Source organism: Somniosus microcephalus, chromosome 21, assembly GCF_052327205.1.
Source record: "Somniosus microcephalus isolate GS21.2 chromosome 21, FLI_Smic_1.0, whole genome shotgun sequence".
In the NCBI taxonomy this organism is placed as follows: domain Eukaryota; kingdom Metazoa; phylum Chordata; class Chondrichthyes; order Squaliformes; family Somniosidae; genus Somniosus; species Somniosus microcephalus.
Window position 1 is genome coordinate 5191376 of NC_141007.1, and position 18403 is coordinate 5209778.

The 18403-nt window shown below is 48.9% G+C and overlaps 2 protein-coding genes across 4 annotated transcripts in view; one reads left to right on the forward strand and one right to left on the reverse strand.

Moving 5' to 3' along the window:
• mrps7 (mitochondrial ribosomal protein S7) overlaps positions 1-18403 on the reverse strand; it is a 1172241-nt gene that overhangs the window by 49715 nt on the left and 1104123 nt on the right. The window lies entirely within an intron of this gene.
• The window catches only part of mycbpap (mycbp associated protein), a 195012-nt gene that overhangs the window by 1845 nt on the left and 174764 nt on the right, over positions 1-18403 (forward strand). For 2 of the 3 annotated variants that reach the window (XM_085963210.1, XM_085963212.1), the window contains exon 2: positions 9855-9982. In XM_085963210.1, coding sequence (XP_085819336.1) covers positions 9855-9982 — 128 coding nt within the window. The remainder of the gene's footprint in view (positions 1-9854; positions 9983-18403) is intronic. The other variant, XM_085963211.1, reaches the window with a different exon arrangement.

The window sequence follows — 18403 nt, forward strand, 5'->3', positions numbered from 1 at the left end:
TCACCAGGCTGATACCTGGGATGGCAGGAATGACGTATGAGGAGAGATTGGGTCGATTGGGCTTATACTCACTGGAGTTTAGAAGAATGAGAGGGGATCTCATTGAAACTTATAAAATTCTAACTGGTGTAGGGGGTTTTGCACAGGCGTGTTCGGGTCAGTCAGCTTTGCCTCTGACTACCTTCTTTGAGCTGTTCGAATCGCTCGCCCCCTGGGTTCTGGACACCGAACTTAGATGCAGGCAGCGATACAGAGAAGACTCGAGTAGACAGGTGGTTGGATGCAAACAAAACCAAGATTTTATTGAAGAGGAAAACTTGATACAATCTTATGGAAAATCATTAGTGTCCACTTCTACAGGCAAAAATTACACGAGAGTCATAATGATACTATATACTTATACAGGGAATGGGGAACACACGGCACATCGAGGGAAAACAACTATCTTAACAATCCCCTTATCCTTAGCCCACCCCCTATACCTAACTAGGTTAATCTATGAGGGGTCAGAATTCATGCTCACCAATCAAAAGGGTTTGTTAGACTCAAAACAGCGGTTGGGTTCGGGGTTCGCTCTTGGTGCTCTCTGGAGCCTGCCGTCGTCACGTGGGCTCCGGGTGCTGCAAGGGCGTTGTCCAGGTTCGAGTACCCCAAAGTTACTGTCTCTGCTTGGGTACTTTACCTTGCAGGGATGATTCTTCGCCGACAGCTTGAGTTTGCATGAAGATAGTCGCAGGCCGGCTGAGGCTGAAGGCCCGATGATTCGAAGCCTACCCTCAGTTGGCCTTCCCCGGGTGGTCTTCCCTCCTCCTCCCCTTCTTCGCCTGGCCTGAATTGCCCGTGTTCGCCCGACCTGGTGTCGGGGCGAGTCCAGATGGAGTTGGAGAGGGCACGGGCAAAGGCCAGGGGGTAAGCGCGTGACGGGGGAAGAGCGGCAGCCACGAGGGCGAGGGGCCGAAGAACCGGGGAGCGGCAGTACCGACAGCAGCAGGAGAGCAGAGCAGGAGTTCCTTCTTCTTCCGATTGCTACCTGGGGGCCTTCAGTTATACCTTCGTCGAAAACCCTTATCTGCGCGCCAAATCAGGTTAGTTCTTTGTTTTAATTTTGGCGGGCTAGTTAAAATAATGGTAGCAATCTATACTGACGGTTTTTAGATGGCCGGTAATTGCATCTACCGGCCCGATAATTGACTCGTATTGTCCTGAAAGTCCTTGATGGGCTGGTCCAGCCTCGATGGATGTGTTTAATCTGTTTCCAATTATGTATGTAGACTGTTTTATGGCTTTAACTGTAGGCCTCATTGAATTTAGATCTGCCTCTAATTCGGCCTAATACATAATTCACAGTTTGTCTGGGTCCCAAAACACAAAGTTCTTTTCACAGGAAACTTGCAGCCTTAGTTTTGACTTACGCCAAACTGCCTGGGCTGCAGAATCCATTTTGGAGACCCGTAGGCTTTCTGCCACGAGGCACGGACGCCATCTTGGGTACCCTTTTTAATTTCAAAAGAAATGTCCACGCAGGGTCCCTTTTATCGATAATAACCTTCGGGGAGATGCACAAATTTTGCAAATCTTACACAGGACTGGACAGACTAGATGCAGGAAGGATGTTCCCGATGGTCGGGGAGTCCAGAACCAGGGGTCACAGTCTGAGGATAAGGGGTAAGCCATTTAGGACCGAGATGAGGAGGAATTTCTTCACCCAGAGACTGGTGAACCTGTGGAATTCTCTACCACAGAAGGCAGTTGAGGCCAATTCATTAAATATATTCAAGAAGGAGTTGGATATATTTCTTAAGGCTAAAGGGATCAAGGGATATGGGGAGAAGGCAGGGACAGGGTACTGAATTTGGATGATCAGCCATGATCGCATTAAATGGTGGAGCAGGCTCGAGGGGCCGAATGGCCGACTCCTGCTCCTATCTTCAATGAATCAATGTCAGAATGGTCAAATTCCTTTGCTTCGGGAGGCTGAGGGGTTAATTCTTTGTTTGTGTCCTTGGTGTTCTGATCAGTCCACTGGACTGTCTCCGCAAACTTAATAAAAATACCTGCTTTTATATCATTCTCTCTGGCAAAGAAAGATCCATATTGATACCAAAATCCTTTAGTCCCTCCTCAAGTGAGCGAGTGATCGAACAACTCTCTGTAAATTGTTCTTTGAATCTTAGTTGCACCCGCCACAGATAAGGTTCAGCATTGTTGTTACAAGAAGCTAATTCACCGTGACATCGATGCAAAAGTTTTAGTGAATACTACAAATGTGAATAAAAAAGTTACAATCGTAACAAGTTGCATAATAACAAAGAACATTGTCCTGATCCTCACCCAAGGATGTTGTCCCACATTGTAGACTACCTCCCACATGTATGATTCCCCAGGGTCGATATCCCCTTTTCAATGTCTGCACAAGATAAGAGCATAAGAGTTAGGAGTAGGAGTGAGTCACACGCCCCTCGAGCCTGCTCCGCCACACGGCCCCTCGAGCCTGCTCCGCCACACGGCCCCTCGAGCCTGCTCCGCCACACGGCCCCTCGAGCCTGCTCCGCCACACGGCCCCTCGAGCCTGCTCCGCCACACGGCCCCTCGAGCCTGCTCCGCCACACGGCCCCTCGAGCCTGCTCCGCCACACGGCCCCTCGAGCCTGCTCCGCCACACGGCCCCTCGAGCCTGCTCCGCCACACGGCCCCTCGAGCCTGCTCCGCCACACGGCCCCTCGAGCCTGCTCCGTCACACGCCCCTCGAGCCTGCTCCGCCACACGGCCCCTCGAGCCTGCTCCGCCACACGGCCCCTCGAGCCTGCTCCGCCATTCAATAACATCATGGCTGATCACACGGCCCCTCGAGCCTGCTCCGCCATTCAATAACATCATGGCTGATCACACGGCCCCTTGAGCCTGCTCCGCCATTCAATAACATCATGGCTGATCACACGGCCCCCCGAGCCTGCTCCGCCATTCAATAACATCATGGCTGATCATCGACCTCAACTCCACTTTCCCGCCCGATCTCCATATCCCTTGATTCCCCTAGAGTCCAAAAATCTATCGATCTCAGCCTTGAATATACTCAACGATTCAGCAGCCCTTTGGGGTAGAGAATTCCCAAGATTTACAACCCTCTGAGTGAAGAAATTCCTCATCTCAGTCTTAAATGGCCGACCCCTTATCCTGAGACTATGCCCCCTAGTTCTAGACTCTCCAGCCAGGGGGAAACAATCTCTCCGCATCTACCCTGTCAATCCCCTTCAGAATCTTATATGTTTCAATGAGATCACCTCTCATTCTTCTAAACTCCAGAGAGTATAGGCCCATTCTACACAATCTCTCCTCATAGGACAACCCTCTCACCCCTTTGTTGCACCGCCTCCAAGGCAAGTATATCCTTCCTTAGATTAGGAGACCAAAACTGTGCCCAGTACTCCAGGTGTGGTCTCCCCAAGGCCCTGTACAATTGTAGTAAGACTTCCTTACTCTCATACTCCAACCCCCTTGCAATAAAGGCCAACATGCCATTTGCCTTCCTAATTGCTTGCTGTACCTACATACTAACTTTCTGTGTTTCCTTATTACGTGGTTTTGCATGCAGTTAGTCTATCAATATTGGGGTTTTTAAACTACAGAAGTAATCCAAGAAAATTATTTCCCTTATTACTTCTCTCTTAATCGACAATATCACCCCCTCCCCTTTGTGGGTTCCTGAGGGTCTTTTGTAAGATCCACATCTCATCTTGTTAGCTCCACATGCCTATCTCGAGCCATTGGCTCTTCTAGTCTAAGCCTCTATTTGGTTAATATTACACATCCTGATACAGACAAAGAAAATCATAATCGATTGTACAGAAGGCAACAGTGAAAAACGAAGCTCCCTAAATACTACCAGATTATCAAGAAATCATCCCTTGGACTTAAAAAAGTTTCTCCAGCTCTCCTTTTACCATTACCCATCTTGTGGATAATTCTGGCTAAGTGTTATTTCCTCCTCGCCCTCAGTTGTTCCAGTATCACTGTTAGTACAACGGAACCCAATCCATAATTTTCAAATTCCAAATTCTGTCATTCTTTACTTTCATTTCAATCCCTCTGATAGATACCAACGTGTTTAACTCGATCCCGATTGTTTCATTAATTAGATAACAAAATACTGCGGATGCTGGAAATCCGAAATAACAACAGAAAACGCTGTGAAAACTCAGCAGGCCAGGCAGCATCGGTGGAGAGAGAAACAGAGTTAACGTTTCAGGTCGAAACCCTTCGTCAGAACTGAGAAAAAAGCAGGAAATGAAACAGATGAAAAGGCCAGTTTGGGGGCTGGGAAATGGGGGCGGGGGTGAAAGAACAAAAGGGAAGGTCCTTTTAATCTGTTTCATTTCCTGCTTTTTTCTCAGTTCTGAAGAAGGGTTTCAACCTGAAACGTTAACTCTGTTTCTCTCTCCACGGATGTTGCCTGGCCTGTTTTGTTTCATTAATTAGATGGTTTCACTGTGGAGCATGTGTCAGTGCCTTGATTCTAAAAAGTTCTAATCAGTAGTGATACATTATGGGGGAGAAATTCGGTGGGCTGCGCCACCAGTTAGCGCCTAAAGAGGGCACTCAGTGGCTTTAGCGTCACTGGCCACGCCTCCCGCGATATTTAGCGGGGCGCTAATGGCGGCGTTAGCCTGTTGCGCTGCGCCCTGCTACCGCCCCGATCGCGATATTTGGCAGCGACCATCTCTGTAGCGCCGCTCGCTAATCACGCCCGGTTCACGGGGCCTACCTGTGGCGGCAGTGGCGCAAATTAAGGTGAAGGTGCGGGCCAGCACCTCCGTCCCCAGCCTCCTGTTCTCCCCCCAGGCATTGCCGGCTGTTTTCCAAGAGCCCGGCACTTCTCCTCGGTGCCGGGCTCTTTTGCCGGCACTCACGATCGCTCATCGCGCTGGTGCAGGCCCCTCCCCCTTAAGAACGGGAGGAAGGCCTGCAGTACCGCAGCGCGCCATGCCGCAGTGTGTGGCGCTGCGGCACGTTGCGCTGCGATATTCAGTTTCAGCGCCCTAAGAGGGACGCGGAGTGCCTCGAGCCTCGCCCCGTCTCCCTCTTGGGGCGCTCAAGCTGAATTTCCGGCGATCGCTGCTGCTCCGATCGCAGCGCTAAATCTGGCGCCCAGGCGAGCTTGGCGCCCGTTTACGGCTCCACCCAATTTCTCCCCCTAAATGTTTTCACTCTCCTGCCGACTTTAACCATCCCATGTAGTGGTGTCAATGAGACTGAGCATGTCTGAGACCCGCTCTTCAGTACATCTTTACCGTGCATTCTGCATACTGATTGCCTCACATGCAACAGATCACATCTGCACGCACAGCAGTATCCCAAGATCATGCCACATGTGACATCAAATACAAGCCATCCCCGCGCTTTCAAATGATCTTATCAAATGATCAGGGGGTGTCTGGAGATCTTTCTTTATCTCGTCCTGCATGGTCCCGATGTCCCGGGTGGTGGCCAGGCTATCAAATGCATTTTTCTCATTGTTCAGTATAGGCAAGGGCACAACCATATCCAAGAAAAAGCGAGCAATTAACTATTCTTAACTACACTATCCTGACTTTCACTAGATTGTGCATTGATACAGACGGATATCTTTTGATGAATCATGCCCAGGTGATTTGTGTTTCTCATGTGCTCACCCAGCTTCTCCCTAACCCCTTCTCTTCAGGTTCCTGACTTTCACCCATAATCACCTCGGGCCACCACCTTAGACCCCATTTGCTGCTGTCATTTTCTTTGTTTTTATCTTATACTCTCAGTCACTTCCTCACCTCCAATTTTACACATCCCATTATATAATCTGCTCATCTCATTCCTGAGCCCTGGAGGAACAATACAAATGTTGACATGTATCAACACATATTTGTTAAACTCTTCTTTGACCCTTTTTCTCTCCCGGAATATCCCACGATATTGTGCCTGAGCCCATCCTATCTTTTCACGATCTGATTTCCAGAGAGCCGCCCAGTGCAGTCTGTAAGTTAGTTACCTTTAACACAATGGCCCTGATTTTCTCTCAGCCGTCGGGCGGGGTTTCAGGCGGGCGGGGGCCGAAAATCGCAGAAATAGGGGGTCGCGACCCCCCCGCCTGATTTCCCGCCCCGTCCGACTTTCGGACCGCCGTTTCTCTCGGACCCGAATCAGTCCCGCCCGCCGCTGGCGGGACTGGCCGTTGGGACCCTAATCAGCAATTATTGGCATGTTTAATGCCATTTTAAGGGGCCCTTGCTATTTTCAAGGGTTCCCCACGCTAAACACGCCTGCGGGGAACCCCGCTGATGAAACCTGGCGTGAAGCATCCCGGCTTGCTTGCTCTCAGCTGCAGGTCATTCGGGAAAGCTGAGATTTAATCGGAGAGCATTTGTATGTTGAAGGACCTTGTTGTTGCAGGCTTGGGGCTACTTCTTCAAGGCTTAGGCACAGCTGTGGAAGGTTGGAGCCTCACACACTTCTCCAATGTGAGCTCCTGGGAAGCCCCTCTCGCCACCCTCACTCAGCGCTTCCTCAGCGGAGGCATCTACGAGAAGCATGGGATGCCTTTTTTTCCTTCCCTTCTTGCCATTAGAGGAGAGGTGGCAGCAGCAGAACCAGGAACAGCAGGATGAGCACCAGGAGCACCAGGCTGGTGCTTACTCATCTGAAGCTGCACAGGCCAGAAGGGGCCAGCACTTGGAAGTGGCTTGAGAGCACCTTGCTGCGCTTTAGGGGGCCATGGGGACCTGTATCTGCACTGGCAGTCCTACTCAGAAGGACTTCCATGAAGGTCTGGTTTCTCTGTTCAATAGATGGCCATCGCTCCTCAAGAGATGTCATTCTCTTATGTGCACTCACCATGTTTTCTGTACCCTGGCAACTTATCTCCTCCATGGAGGTTGCCAACCTTTCCATGGTGATGCGTTCATGCGCCAATGACTCCACAAAGGCTCTGCTCATGGTCGCTTGGGACTCCTCCATTCGCTCCACACTCGCAGTGACCCTGGAGACAAAACCTGCCAGAGACTCCTGCATCTGTGCATGGAGATCCATCACCTCTTCTCTTGCGGATGGACCTTAGCTGAGTTGGCAGAGTCCTGTGCCCTCCGACGAGGACTCTCCATAATAATAATAATCATAATCAACTTTTATTGTCATTGTTAGTGCACAAGTGCAGTACAACGAAATGTAGGCTTGCGGCTCCCGAGAGTGTACATTTAGATTAAGACATTTAAACATTCAACATTCATTTGGCTTGTAATACATTAACATAAACATAACCATAATAAAGTGCATTGGCAGATGTGCAGGCTTTAGAGTTTATTTGTGGAGTTCAGTAGGATGACAGCCCTGGGAAAGAAGCTGTTCCTAAATCTGGTCGTACGGGTGCGAATGCATCTGTAGCGTCTCCCAGATGGCAGGAGGGCGAACAGACTGTGGCTGGGGTGGGTAGGGTCTTTGATGATGGTCCGTGACCTCCGTAAACCGCGTTTCTGGTATATGTGCTCTATGGTGGGTAGCTGGGTGCCGGTAATGCGTTGGGCAGTTTTGACTACCCGCTGCAGGGCTTTCCGGTCATAGTAGCTACAGCTGCCATACCATACAGTGATACAGTTCATCAGGATGCTCTCTATTGTGCAGCGGTAAAAGTTAGAGAGGATCAGGGGTGACAGGTTACATCCCTTCAGCCTCCTTAGGAAATATAGGCGCTGCTGGGCCTTCTTCACCAGAGAGGAGGTATTGAGGGACCAGGAGAGGTCTTCCGTGATGTGGACTCCGAGGAACTTAAAGCTGTCCACCCTTTCCACCACAGCCCCATGGATGTGGATGGGGGTGTGACTTCCGCCTTTAGACTTCCTGAAGTCCACAATGATTTCTTTGGTTTTCTTGATGTTAAGGGCCAGGTTGTTATCGGCGCACCACTTCACGAGATGCTGGACCTCCTCCCTGTAGGCTGACTCATCGTTGTTGGTGATCTGGCCTACTACCGTGGTATCATCCGCAAACTTGATGATGGTGTTGGAACCATGAACAGCCACACAGTCGTGGGTGAAGAGGGAGTAGAGGAGGGGGCTCAGCACACATCCTTGTGGGGCCCCCGTGCTCAGGGTCAGGTGGGGGGAGGTGTGGTTACCTAATTTGACAGACTGGGGTCTGTTAGGAAGTCCAGGGTCCAGTTGCAGAGGGAAGTGTTCAGGCCAAGAGTGTGGAGTTTGGTGGCCAGCTTGTTGGGGACGATAGTGTTGAATGCTGAGCTGTAGTCTATGAACAGCTGCCCCTGTCTCCAGAATCTGCTAAGGCTCACTTGTGAGCTGTGAAACACCAGGTGACAACACTACTCTACGTCCCGAAGGTCCCCCCGAGGTGTGAGTGTCTGCGCTGGTGCTGGGTGCGCTTACTTCTGCTGACACTGCACCCTCAGAAGTTGGAGCTTCCTCTGAGGAGTCTGGCTGCACAGCCTCTTCCTCCTCCACAGTGGGGACGGGGGCTCTGGATGGTCCTGTGGGGGAGTAGAGGAAGGAGTTCGAGATGTGATGCCAAGGTTACATGCACATTGGAGTTGGCAGATGTTCATAAGTCCAAATGACGTAGCTTCAGAATCATAACAGCGACTCATGCTATGTCAGTGAGAGAGATGGCAAACTATTCTGTCACCAGCTTGTGGGACTGCCCCCGTCTCTCCTTCCCCAACTTCCGCGGCCACATCAGCCCCAACAATTTCCAGCACTCCTTCCTCCCAGGGGGTCAGGTGGGCTACTGAGGGTGGGCCTCCTCCAGTCCTGGCTCGCTCTCTGTTGTTGTGAGTTCTCTTTTCCTGCAATGAGGGAGACAAGTGGAGGTTGAGTGAGAAGGAAGGAGTGAGTGTAGAGATTGCATAGCATAGATACTTAGAGGGAGACAAAGATGGTGTGAGGCTGCAAGACCAAGGGCCCTCCCTGTGTGTTGTCAGCTGTGTTCAAAGCATCAGAGTGAGAGGGAGTGTGAGGGCTGCATGGTGGAATAGTTATGTGAATGTGAGCATAGAGAGAGATGAAATGGGTAAGGTTGCATAGATGTGACTGTGAAGTGGGATGTGGAGGAAGAGAGTGCTAAAGCTGAGTGCTGGTGGGGAAAGGCGATCAGGCTGAGGGTGTTGGAAACTTCATTCTTCCTTTTCCTGTACGGTGAAGGTCATGGAATCATTTCCGACACTGTATTCAGGTTCTTCTGGTGACTCCCAGCGAGTTGACATCTGCTGACACCTGCATCCATGCAGCCTTGGTCTCAGTGGGAGGCCTCTTCCTGCCTGACCTAGGGAAGAGGACCCCCCTGTGGGCCCTAGCCCCATCCAATAATGCCTGCAGTGAAGCCTCGTCGAATTTGGAGGCAGCTCGGGGTCTGGCACTGGCCACAGCTGCTGCAGGGCTCCTCTGCCATCCTGTATGGTTCGTTTGGAAGCCAACAGAGGATGCAGTGCTTGCTGTGGACCTTGAAAGCACCACGAATGATGACATCATACTGTGGGGCTTTCTGACTGGAAATGGACAATTAGCAAGGCTGTCCACACGCTGGAACTTAATTGGCCACTTGAGGGAAAATTGCAGCTGGCTGACCCATTTTTTTCCGGGTCAGAACCCCACATTCGGGGAATCCGCCCATTTCCCGCATGATCCACAAAATCGGGCCCCATAGTTCTGCCTCCCCCCCACCGACACCAAGATTAGCTTCAGACTGGACTGGCATTGTTGGATTGCCAGGACATGTGAGTATTCAATAATCTCAGCTCTCTTCGCTGTTTCAATGTTACTCGATACACAGCATTGGGCAGGAACCACCTTGACTGGACTCTTTCTTTTTCTCAAAAATAAAAAGTAGATAAGAAGAAGGAAAAGAAAGAGGTTGAGGAGGTCATCCCAATTAAAGAGGAGCCCGAGCAGGAAGATGTGTTGAAGGGAGTGGACATCATGGCTCTGGCAATCAAACCAGAGGATCTGAGTAAGGTACAAAGAAGCATTTTATTTCTCCTGTTGTAGTGATGTGTGTTTGGAATGTGGCTTTCGGATTTCCTGTGGAAATCAGTTTTATGGAGAACCCCAGGCGAAGGACTGAGGCCCACAGAGCAAGACACCACCAGGATTAGGTGTCAGCCGTGGCTCAGTGCTAGCCCTCTCGTCTCTGAGTCAGCAGGTTGTGGGTTCAAGTCCCACTCCAGAGACTTGAGCCCACAATCCAGGCTGGCGCTGCAGTGCAATGCTGAAGGAGCGCTGCACTGCACGTCACTCGAATGAGACGTTAAACTGAGGCCCCGTCAGGTGGATGTAAAACATCCCATGGTACTATTCGAACAGGGGAGTTCTCCCTGGTGTCCTGGCCAATATTTATCCCTCAACCAACATCACTAAAAACAGATCTGCTCATTTATTCTATTGCTTGTTTGTGGGACCTCGCTGTGCACAAATGAGCTGCCACGTTTCGCTATATTCCCACAATGACTGCACTTCAAACGGACTTAATTAGCTGGGAAGCACTTTGGGACACCCTGAGATTCTGAAAGGCACTATATAAATGCAAATTATTTTTTTAAGATGTAAAATAATAGAAGAGAAGATGAAGTAAATCAACAAGTGATTAGGTTGGGTTTTTAAAGGCAGTAGATTGTAGAAGGACAAGTATCTCACAACTCGCTGCCACCAGTGTGATTTCGTTTGAAGGTATTTTAGTGAGCCTTTCCCTCTTGCAGCGAGTTTACTGCCCATGCCGAAAAATGGACCTTCCATCCCCTATGACCCAGAAGCTGCAGTTCTCCAATTTCCTGCCCCTGCAGAGACAATGTACCCTTCAGGACTCTCATCATCCTAGGTCACGTGTGCTCACTGCTATTTGTCTCTCTCCGATTCTCTCCAGAAGATGATATTGTCAACATACCACATTTTGAGCTCGGCTCAGATTCTATCAATAAATATATAAGACAGATTGTGAGAGGAGGGAGAGGTTGCGCGAAATATAATGTAACAGTGACAATATCTTCAGGCCACCCACCTGGCTGTGACTGAGCAGCACTGCCTCCAGAGGCCGAAGCTGATCGGGGAGGCAGCTACAGAGTTGTGCCCGTTTCTTCAAGGAGATTGGCAGAAGCCTTCTGCATAGGGATGGCAGTGCCAGTGGCTGTCAAGGTGATCACAGCCCTCAATTTTTATTCCACCAGTTGCTTCAATGCCGTTTGCTGCCCATTGAGTGATTATAGTTAGGAAGAAAGGCTCAAAAAATAGGTGGTTTTTTTTGCACTGGAGCAGAGATGGGCAAAGGGGATCTAATCCAAGTTTCTAAAACTCTGAAAGATGTTGAGAGGATAAATAATGAATGGAAAGGACTTGCATTGATATAACGCCTTTTACCTTAGGACATCCCAAAGTGCTTCACAGCTAATGAAGTACTGTTGTACTTCTGAAGAAGGGTTTCGACCTGAAACGTTGACTCTATTTCTCTCTCCACGGATGTTGTCCGGCCTGCTGAGTTTTTCCAGTGTCTTTGGTTGTTATTACACCCAACTTCCTTTCCTGGCTCCCATATTAGCTGATGTTGCTAACGGTTCTGTTAGATCCGTGGTTCAGTGGATAAATAATCACACGGATGCTGTACATTAACAATATAACAGGTCTTTACTGGAGGAGGGTAATCTCTAGACTGGGGTACAGAGGCATGCACAAAGCTTATATACCGGTGTGGTCACTGCCGGTACTACAGTATACAGGAGCTGTAAAAAGTAGTTCTGACTTAAAGGCACATACACTACAATTCCTCCCCTTTTAGATTAATAATACCCCCTTAATATTCAAATAACAATTAAATTTTTACATGTACATTAAATAACAAAAGTCCATTTATAGATTCAGTCTTTGGGGCGGCTTCCTGACCCTTTCGGGATAGCGCCTTTCTAGAGGTTCTTGTTCTTGGTGCAGAGGCGATTCTGACCCCTTTTCATCGGGTAGTTCATCGGGTTCCACTGCTACTGGGTCTGAAGTAGATGCTACCTGTAGTGTATGTACCTTTAAGAGGAACTATGTTTTTGAAGCCCCTGTATACTGTAGTACCAGTAGTGACCACTCGGGTATATAAGCCTGTGTAGCGTCTTGTGTAGTTAGTTCACCTCCAGACTTTGTTCAGTAAACACTTGTTAAATCAACTCCTGCATTCCGTGTCTCCATTAACACACGGATCTAACAGTGGCGACGAGTTAGAAACGAACTTACCTGCAATTCGGCAGCACCTCAAGGGGATCGATTCCTCAGATGAAGGTCGAAGCCAGAAGCAAGAAAAAAAAAATAACTCGAAGAAACTCGAAAACGAGGTCCAGGCTTGGTCTCCAGTCTGTGGTTTCCCCAGCTAAACGGGCTGGTGGCAGGTAGTGCACTGATCCTTCCTGGGCTGCGGCGGGCTAGAGCTCGATCGGGTGGCTCTGCAACGGGGCTGGGCAGCGAGTCGGGAAGCAGAAGCAAAGAGAGAGAGAGGGTGGAGCACTCAGGGCGCAGCCGGTGCTGCGAAGCAGGTCGGCGTTCGGACCGAGCAGAGGGAGGGGAAAGTCCCAGAGGGTCCGCTCCACGACGGGAACGGTTCTCCAAGTAACGGAGAAACTATTGAAGCACTATAATAAAAAAAGTCGCAGAGGGTCCGCTCCACGACGGGAATGGTTCTTCAATTACGGAGAGAATATTGAAGCGATATATAAAAAAAAATAGAAATACCGTGAAAAGCTGCAGGTCGCAACGGGAACCGCGGAGAACAGCGTTGGCAGCAGCGGGAAAGCGCGGGAGGCGCCATCTTAACTCGGCGGGGAAGAAAGAAAAGCGCGGGAGGCGCCATTTTGATCCATCGGGGACGGAGGAAAAGCGCGGGAAGCGCCATTTTAGATTTTCAAGATGCCGAAGACTGGCAATATTACTGCTTTCGATAGTGATATAGAAGATTGGACCACATATGTAGAAAGAGTGGAAGTATATTGCAAGGCGAATGAAGTAGCGGATGATAAAAAGGCATCGGTACTTCTAAATCTGACGGGCGCAAGGACATACGGGCTGTTACGAAACTTGATCACTACAGCCAAACCAATGGACAAGAATTTTAATGGGATTGTTGATACCTTACAGAAGCACTTAAGCCCAACATCGCTGCTGATAGCGGAACGATTTAAATTCTTCAGGAGGAATCAGCACAAGAATGAAAGTAATGCTGATTACCTCACTGAATTACGAAAGCTGTCAAAGCACTGCCAATTCGGGGCAGGACTGGCAGATTCTCTACGAGACAAATTCGTCTGTGGTCTCCTAAGCGAAGGAACACAGAAAAGACTACTTTCTGAGAAAGATTTGACACTGGACAAGGCTTTCAGTGTGGCTGTATCATACGAAGCAGCAGCAAGAGGAGCTGCAGAGATACAGCAAAAGCCACAGGACTTCAGTACCCATGAAATGACACGGGGTTTCGAGAGATGTTATCGCTGCGGCAGATCCACCCATGACCAGAAGGACTGCTGGTTCAAGGACAAAGCATGCAGGCAATGCGGAAAGATGGGACACATTGCACGTGTATGCAGATCAGGAAAGAAATCCGCTGACAGTAAAAAGGTCAATAAGGAAAAGTACAGAAAGGTACAAATGATGACGGACAGTAGCTCCGAAGACCAGAAGAGCGATAGCGACTCCGGAAACAAGAGACTAAGCTGTCTCAAATTACATAATGTAATTGCCAAAGAAGATTACCAGACCATTTGGGTTACCCTCACGATAGCGGGGTCCCCAGTCAAAATGGAGCTAGATACAGGATCAGCTCTGACCGTCATGAGTCGACGGGATGTCGAGCGGCTATTTCCGCATATACCTTTGAAAGACACATCCATTGTCTTGAAGACATATACGGGGCAGAAAGTATACCCCAGAGGGAAAATAAGGGTGCCTGTTGTATACAACGGCAAGGAAATACAGAAGTTGTATTTATACGTCCTGCAAGATGGTGGTCCATCGTTGTTGGGACGTGAATGGATCAGAAAGATACGTTTAGACTGGCACTCCATTCAGACACTGACGGTGACCAGTAAGAAAAAAAATGATGATGACGTCATACCTGGACGATTAAAAGAAATCTTGGCTAACGCCAAAGAAGTGTTTCAACAGGAACTAGGAACCCTGAAAGGCGCCACCGCCTCAATAAAAGTGGAAGATGCGGCAATTCCCAAGTTTTTTAAGGCAAGGCCGGTGCCATACGCAATTCGTCCAGCTGTCGAGGCAGAGCTGGAGAATTTGGAAAAAGCAGGCGTATTATCCAAGGTAGGTTGGAGCGAGTGGGCAACACCCATCGTCCCGGTCATGAAGAAAACGTTGAATAATGATAAATCTGAAGAACAGAGAAAAGTTCGCATCTTTGGGGACTTCAAGGTGACTGTAAACCCGGTTCTTCACATGGTACAGTATCCTCTTCCGAGGATAGAAGATATTTTCGCCTCACTATCCGGAGGGAAACGTTTCACCAAAATTGACTTAGCACAGGCATATCTACAGATGGAGCTTGAGGAGGCCTCTAAAAAGTATCTCACGATAAACACACACAAAGGCCTGTACCAGTACAATCGACTGGTTTTCGGAGTGGCATCAGCTCCGGCTATCTGGCAAAGAGCTATGGAGCAAGTCCTGCAAGGGATTCCGGGGACTCAATGCTACCCAGACGACATCCTTGTAACAGGAGAAAACGACAACGAGCACCTTGCCAACTTGGAGCAGGTGCTCACGAGGCTGAGAGAACAGGGCCTACGAGCAAATCGCCCCAAGTGCGAATTTTTCCAGAAACAAATATCATATTGTGGCCATGTCATTAACGAAGAAGGGTTGCATAAGTCACCTGAAAAAATTGAAGTGGTCGTAAAGGCCCCAGCGCCTGAAAATGTCTCACAATTAAGGTCGTTCCTGGGATTAGTAAATTACTATCATAAATTTTTACCAAACTTGTCAACGGTTCTGCACCCGCTTAACGCACTGCTATAAACGGGAGTAGTTTGGAAATGGAGCGAAGACTGTAAACGTGCCTTCCATAAATGCAAAGGCTTGATCGCGTCTAGGGAAGTGTTGGCTCATTACAACCCATCACTGCCAATCAGACTGGCGTGCGATGCATCCCCTTACGGCGTGGGAGCGGTATTATCGCATAGATTCCCTGATGGCTCGGAGCGGCCGATAGCTTTTGCGTCACGCTCATTGAACTCAGCTGAGCGTAACTATGCCCAGATCGACAGGGAGGCACTCAGCCTGGTGTGGGGGGTGAAGAAATTCAATCATTACCTACACGGACAAAAATTTACCTTGTTGACTGACCATCAACCCCTCGTCTCCATATTCAACCCTAAAAAGGGCGTTCCCATTATGACAGCGCAAAGGCTACAGAGGTGGTCCCTTTTCCTAGGGGCACACCAATATGACATAGAATACAAAGGAACAAAACAGCATGGGAATGCTGACGGGTTATCGCGTCTACTGTTGCCAACGGTGGAAGAGGCGCCTACAGTGGACCCAGTGGAGATATTCCACTCGAACATAGTGGAATGTCTACCAGTGACAAATTCTACCATTGAAAAGGAAACGCGAAATGACCCGACTCTCTCACGAGTCTATGATTTAATGGTGAAGGGATGGCCAGCACATGGCGAACCACTGTTGCCAGCATTCTTGCAAAGAAGAGAACAGCTGTCAGTGTGCCGAGGAACCTTGATGTGTGGATCCAGAGTGGTGATTCCACCCAAACTCAAAGATAGAGTGCTAAAGGAGCTTCACGAGGGGCATCTGGGTGGAGTGAAAATGAAGAACTTAGCCAGAGCGTTTGTGTGGTGGCCAGGTATCGATGGAGACATCGAAGAAATGACCAAGAGCTGTCTAGGATGCCAGAAGGTCCAAAACTCCCCACCACAAGCCCCTCTACATCCATGGGAGTGGCCCTCATCTCCATGGCAAAGGGTACATATCGACTTTGCTGGTCCATTTATGGACTCAATGTTCTTAATCGCGGTGGATGCACACTCCAAGTGGCCGGAGGTAATAAAGATGTCCTCCACCACCACGGAAAAAACCATCACAATATTAAGGACCATATTTGCCAGGAATGGGCTGCCTGAACAGATCTGTTCTGATAATGGACCGCAATTTGTATCCAAAGAATTCAGGAAGATCTTAAAAAAAACAATGGGGTTAAGCACTACACGTCCGCCCCATACCATCCCGCCACCAATGGATTGGCTGAAAGGTTTGTCCAGACCTTCAAGAAGGCCATAAAGGCCATGGGTAATGAAGACATAAATCTACAACATAAGGTAGATAACTTCTTGTTTGCGTACAGGAATGCAACACGTGGTTACAAACCAAACCCCCGCCATGATGTTTTTCAATAGAAGACTAAGATGCTGGCTGGATTTGGTCAAGCCAAATGTCAGAAGGGACGTAGAGAACCGGCAATTTCAAAGCATGAATGAAAGGCCAACTAGAACCTTCCAGATAGGTCAACCAGTTTTGGCCCGGGACTACCGTACCGAGAAATGGCAGCCTGGAACTATTTGCACACGACTAGGACCGCTGATGTATACCGTGGACATGGGAGAAAGCATAATAAGGCGCCATGCTGACCAGATCATAGAGTCATCCGAAAATGGACAACCTACACCACAACTCTATACGCCTAGTGATGAAGCAGAGATACCCATAGTATCTACCTCCGATCCGGTGATACTGGAACCAGATGAACTCGACACTGGCATTGAAGCCGAATCGACCTTGCCAACAGAACCTACTACACCACCGAGGCGTTATCCGGACCGAGTCAGGAAGCCTCCAGAGAGACTGAATTTGTAATTGATTAACTTCAGCAAATGTGTATATTATTGTTCTTGTAAAAATGTTATTTAATGATTACTTAAAATGTTATGTACTATTTATCTAAAAGGGGAGGAATTGTAGTGTATGTACCTTTAAGAGGAACTATGTTTTTGAAGCCCCTGTATACTGTAGTACCAGTAGTGACCAGTCGGGTATATAAGCCTGTGTAGCGTCTTGTGTAGTTAGTTCACCTCCAGACTTTGTTCAGTAAACACTTGTTAAATCAACTCCTGCATTCCGTGTCTCCATTAACACACGGATCTAACACTACCGGTATGTCGGGTTCATCTCCAGGTACTCGAGACATGGGGTTGACGCCTTCCTGTGACGCTAAGATCTGATCGACGTGGCGTCTCACAATGTTCTCCCCGACATCCACTGGGTACATTAATGGCCCCTGCCTTGTACATATCGTTCCGGTTTGCCACTTCTCTGTTCGATAGTCACGGGCCAAGACTGGTTGCCCTACATTGAAGCTCCTTGTCGGCTTCTCATTGATGTGCTGGAATTGTTTGTCCTCAACATTTCTTCGCACATTTGGTCTGAGCAAGTCCAGACGAGATCTCAACCTTCGGTTAAAGAACATCATGGCCGGGGTCTGGTTGGTAACTGCATGTGTCGCGTTTCGGTAGGCTAATAAGAAATTGTCCATCTTATGCTGTAGTGGAATTTCCTCGTCGCACATGGCCTTTATCGCCTTCTTAAAGGTTTGTGCGAACCTCTCAGCCAATCCATTGGTGGCTGGATGATACGGGGCGGATGTGTAATGCCTTACCCCATTCCTTTTCATGAATTTTTGGAACTCGTCGGACACAAACTGTGGTCCATTATCAGAGCAGATCTGCTCTGGCAAACCGTTTCTGGCAAATATGGTCCGTAGGACTGCAATCGTTTTCTCTGTAGTGGTTGAAGACATCTTTATCACCTCAGGCCACTTTGAATGAGCATCCACTGCTATTAAGAACATTGAGTCCATGAATGGACCAGCAAAATCAATGTGGACCCATTGCCATGGAGAGGAGGGCCACTCCCATGGGTGTAGAGGGGCATGTGGTGGTGCATTTTGGACCTTCTGGCATCCTAAGCAGCTCTTAGTTAGGTCTTCGATTTGTTGATCGATTCCCGGCCACCACACATAAGCCCTAGCAAGGCTTTTCATTTTCACTCCCCCCAGATGACCTTCATGTAGCTCATTTAGCACTCTCTCCCTTAACTTGGGTGGAATCACCACTCTGGATCCACACATCACTGTCCCCTGGCATACTGACAGCTGTTCTCTTCTGGATGAGAATGCTGGCAACAGTGAGTCGCCATGTGTTGGCCATCCCCTCACCGTCAATTCATATACCTGTGACAGCGTCGGATCATTGCGGGTCTCCTTCTCTATATCCGCGTTTGTTACTGGCAATCGTTCAATTATCGACGAATAAAATATCTCGATTGGGTCCACTGCTGGTGTTTCCTCCACAGTAGGCAGTGGCAGGCGCGATAGCCCATCAGCATTCCCATGCTGTT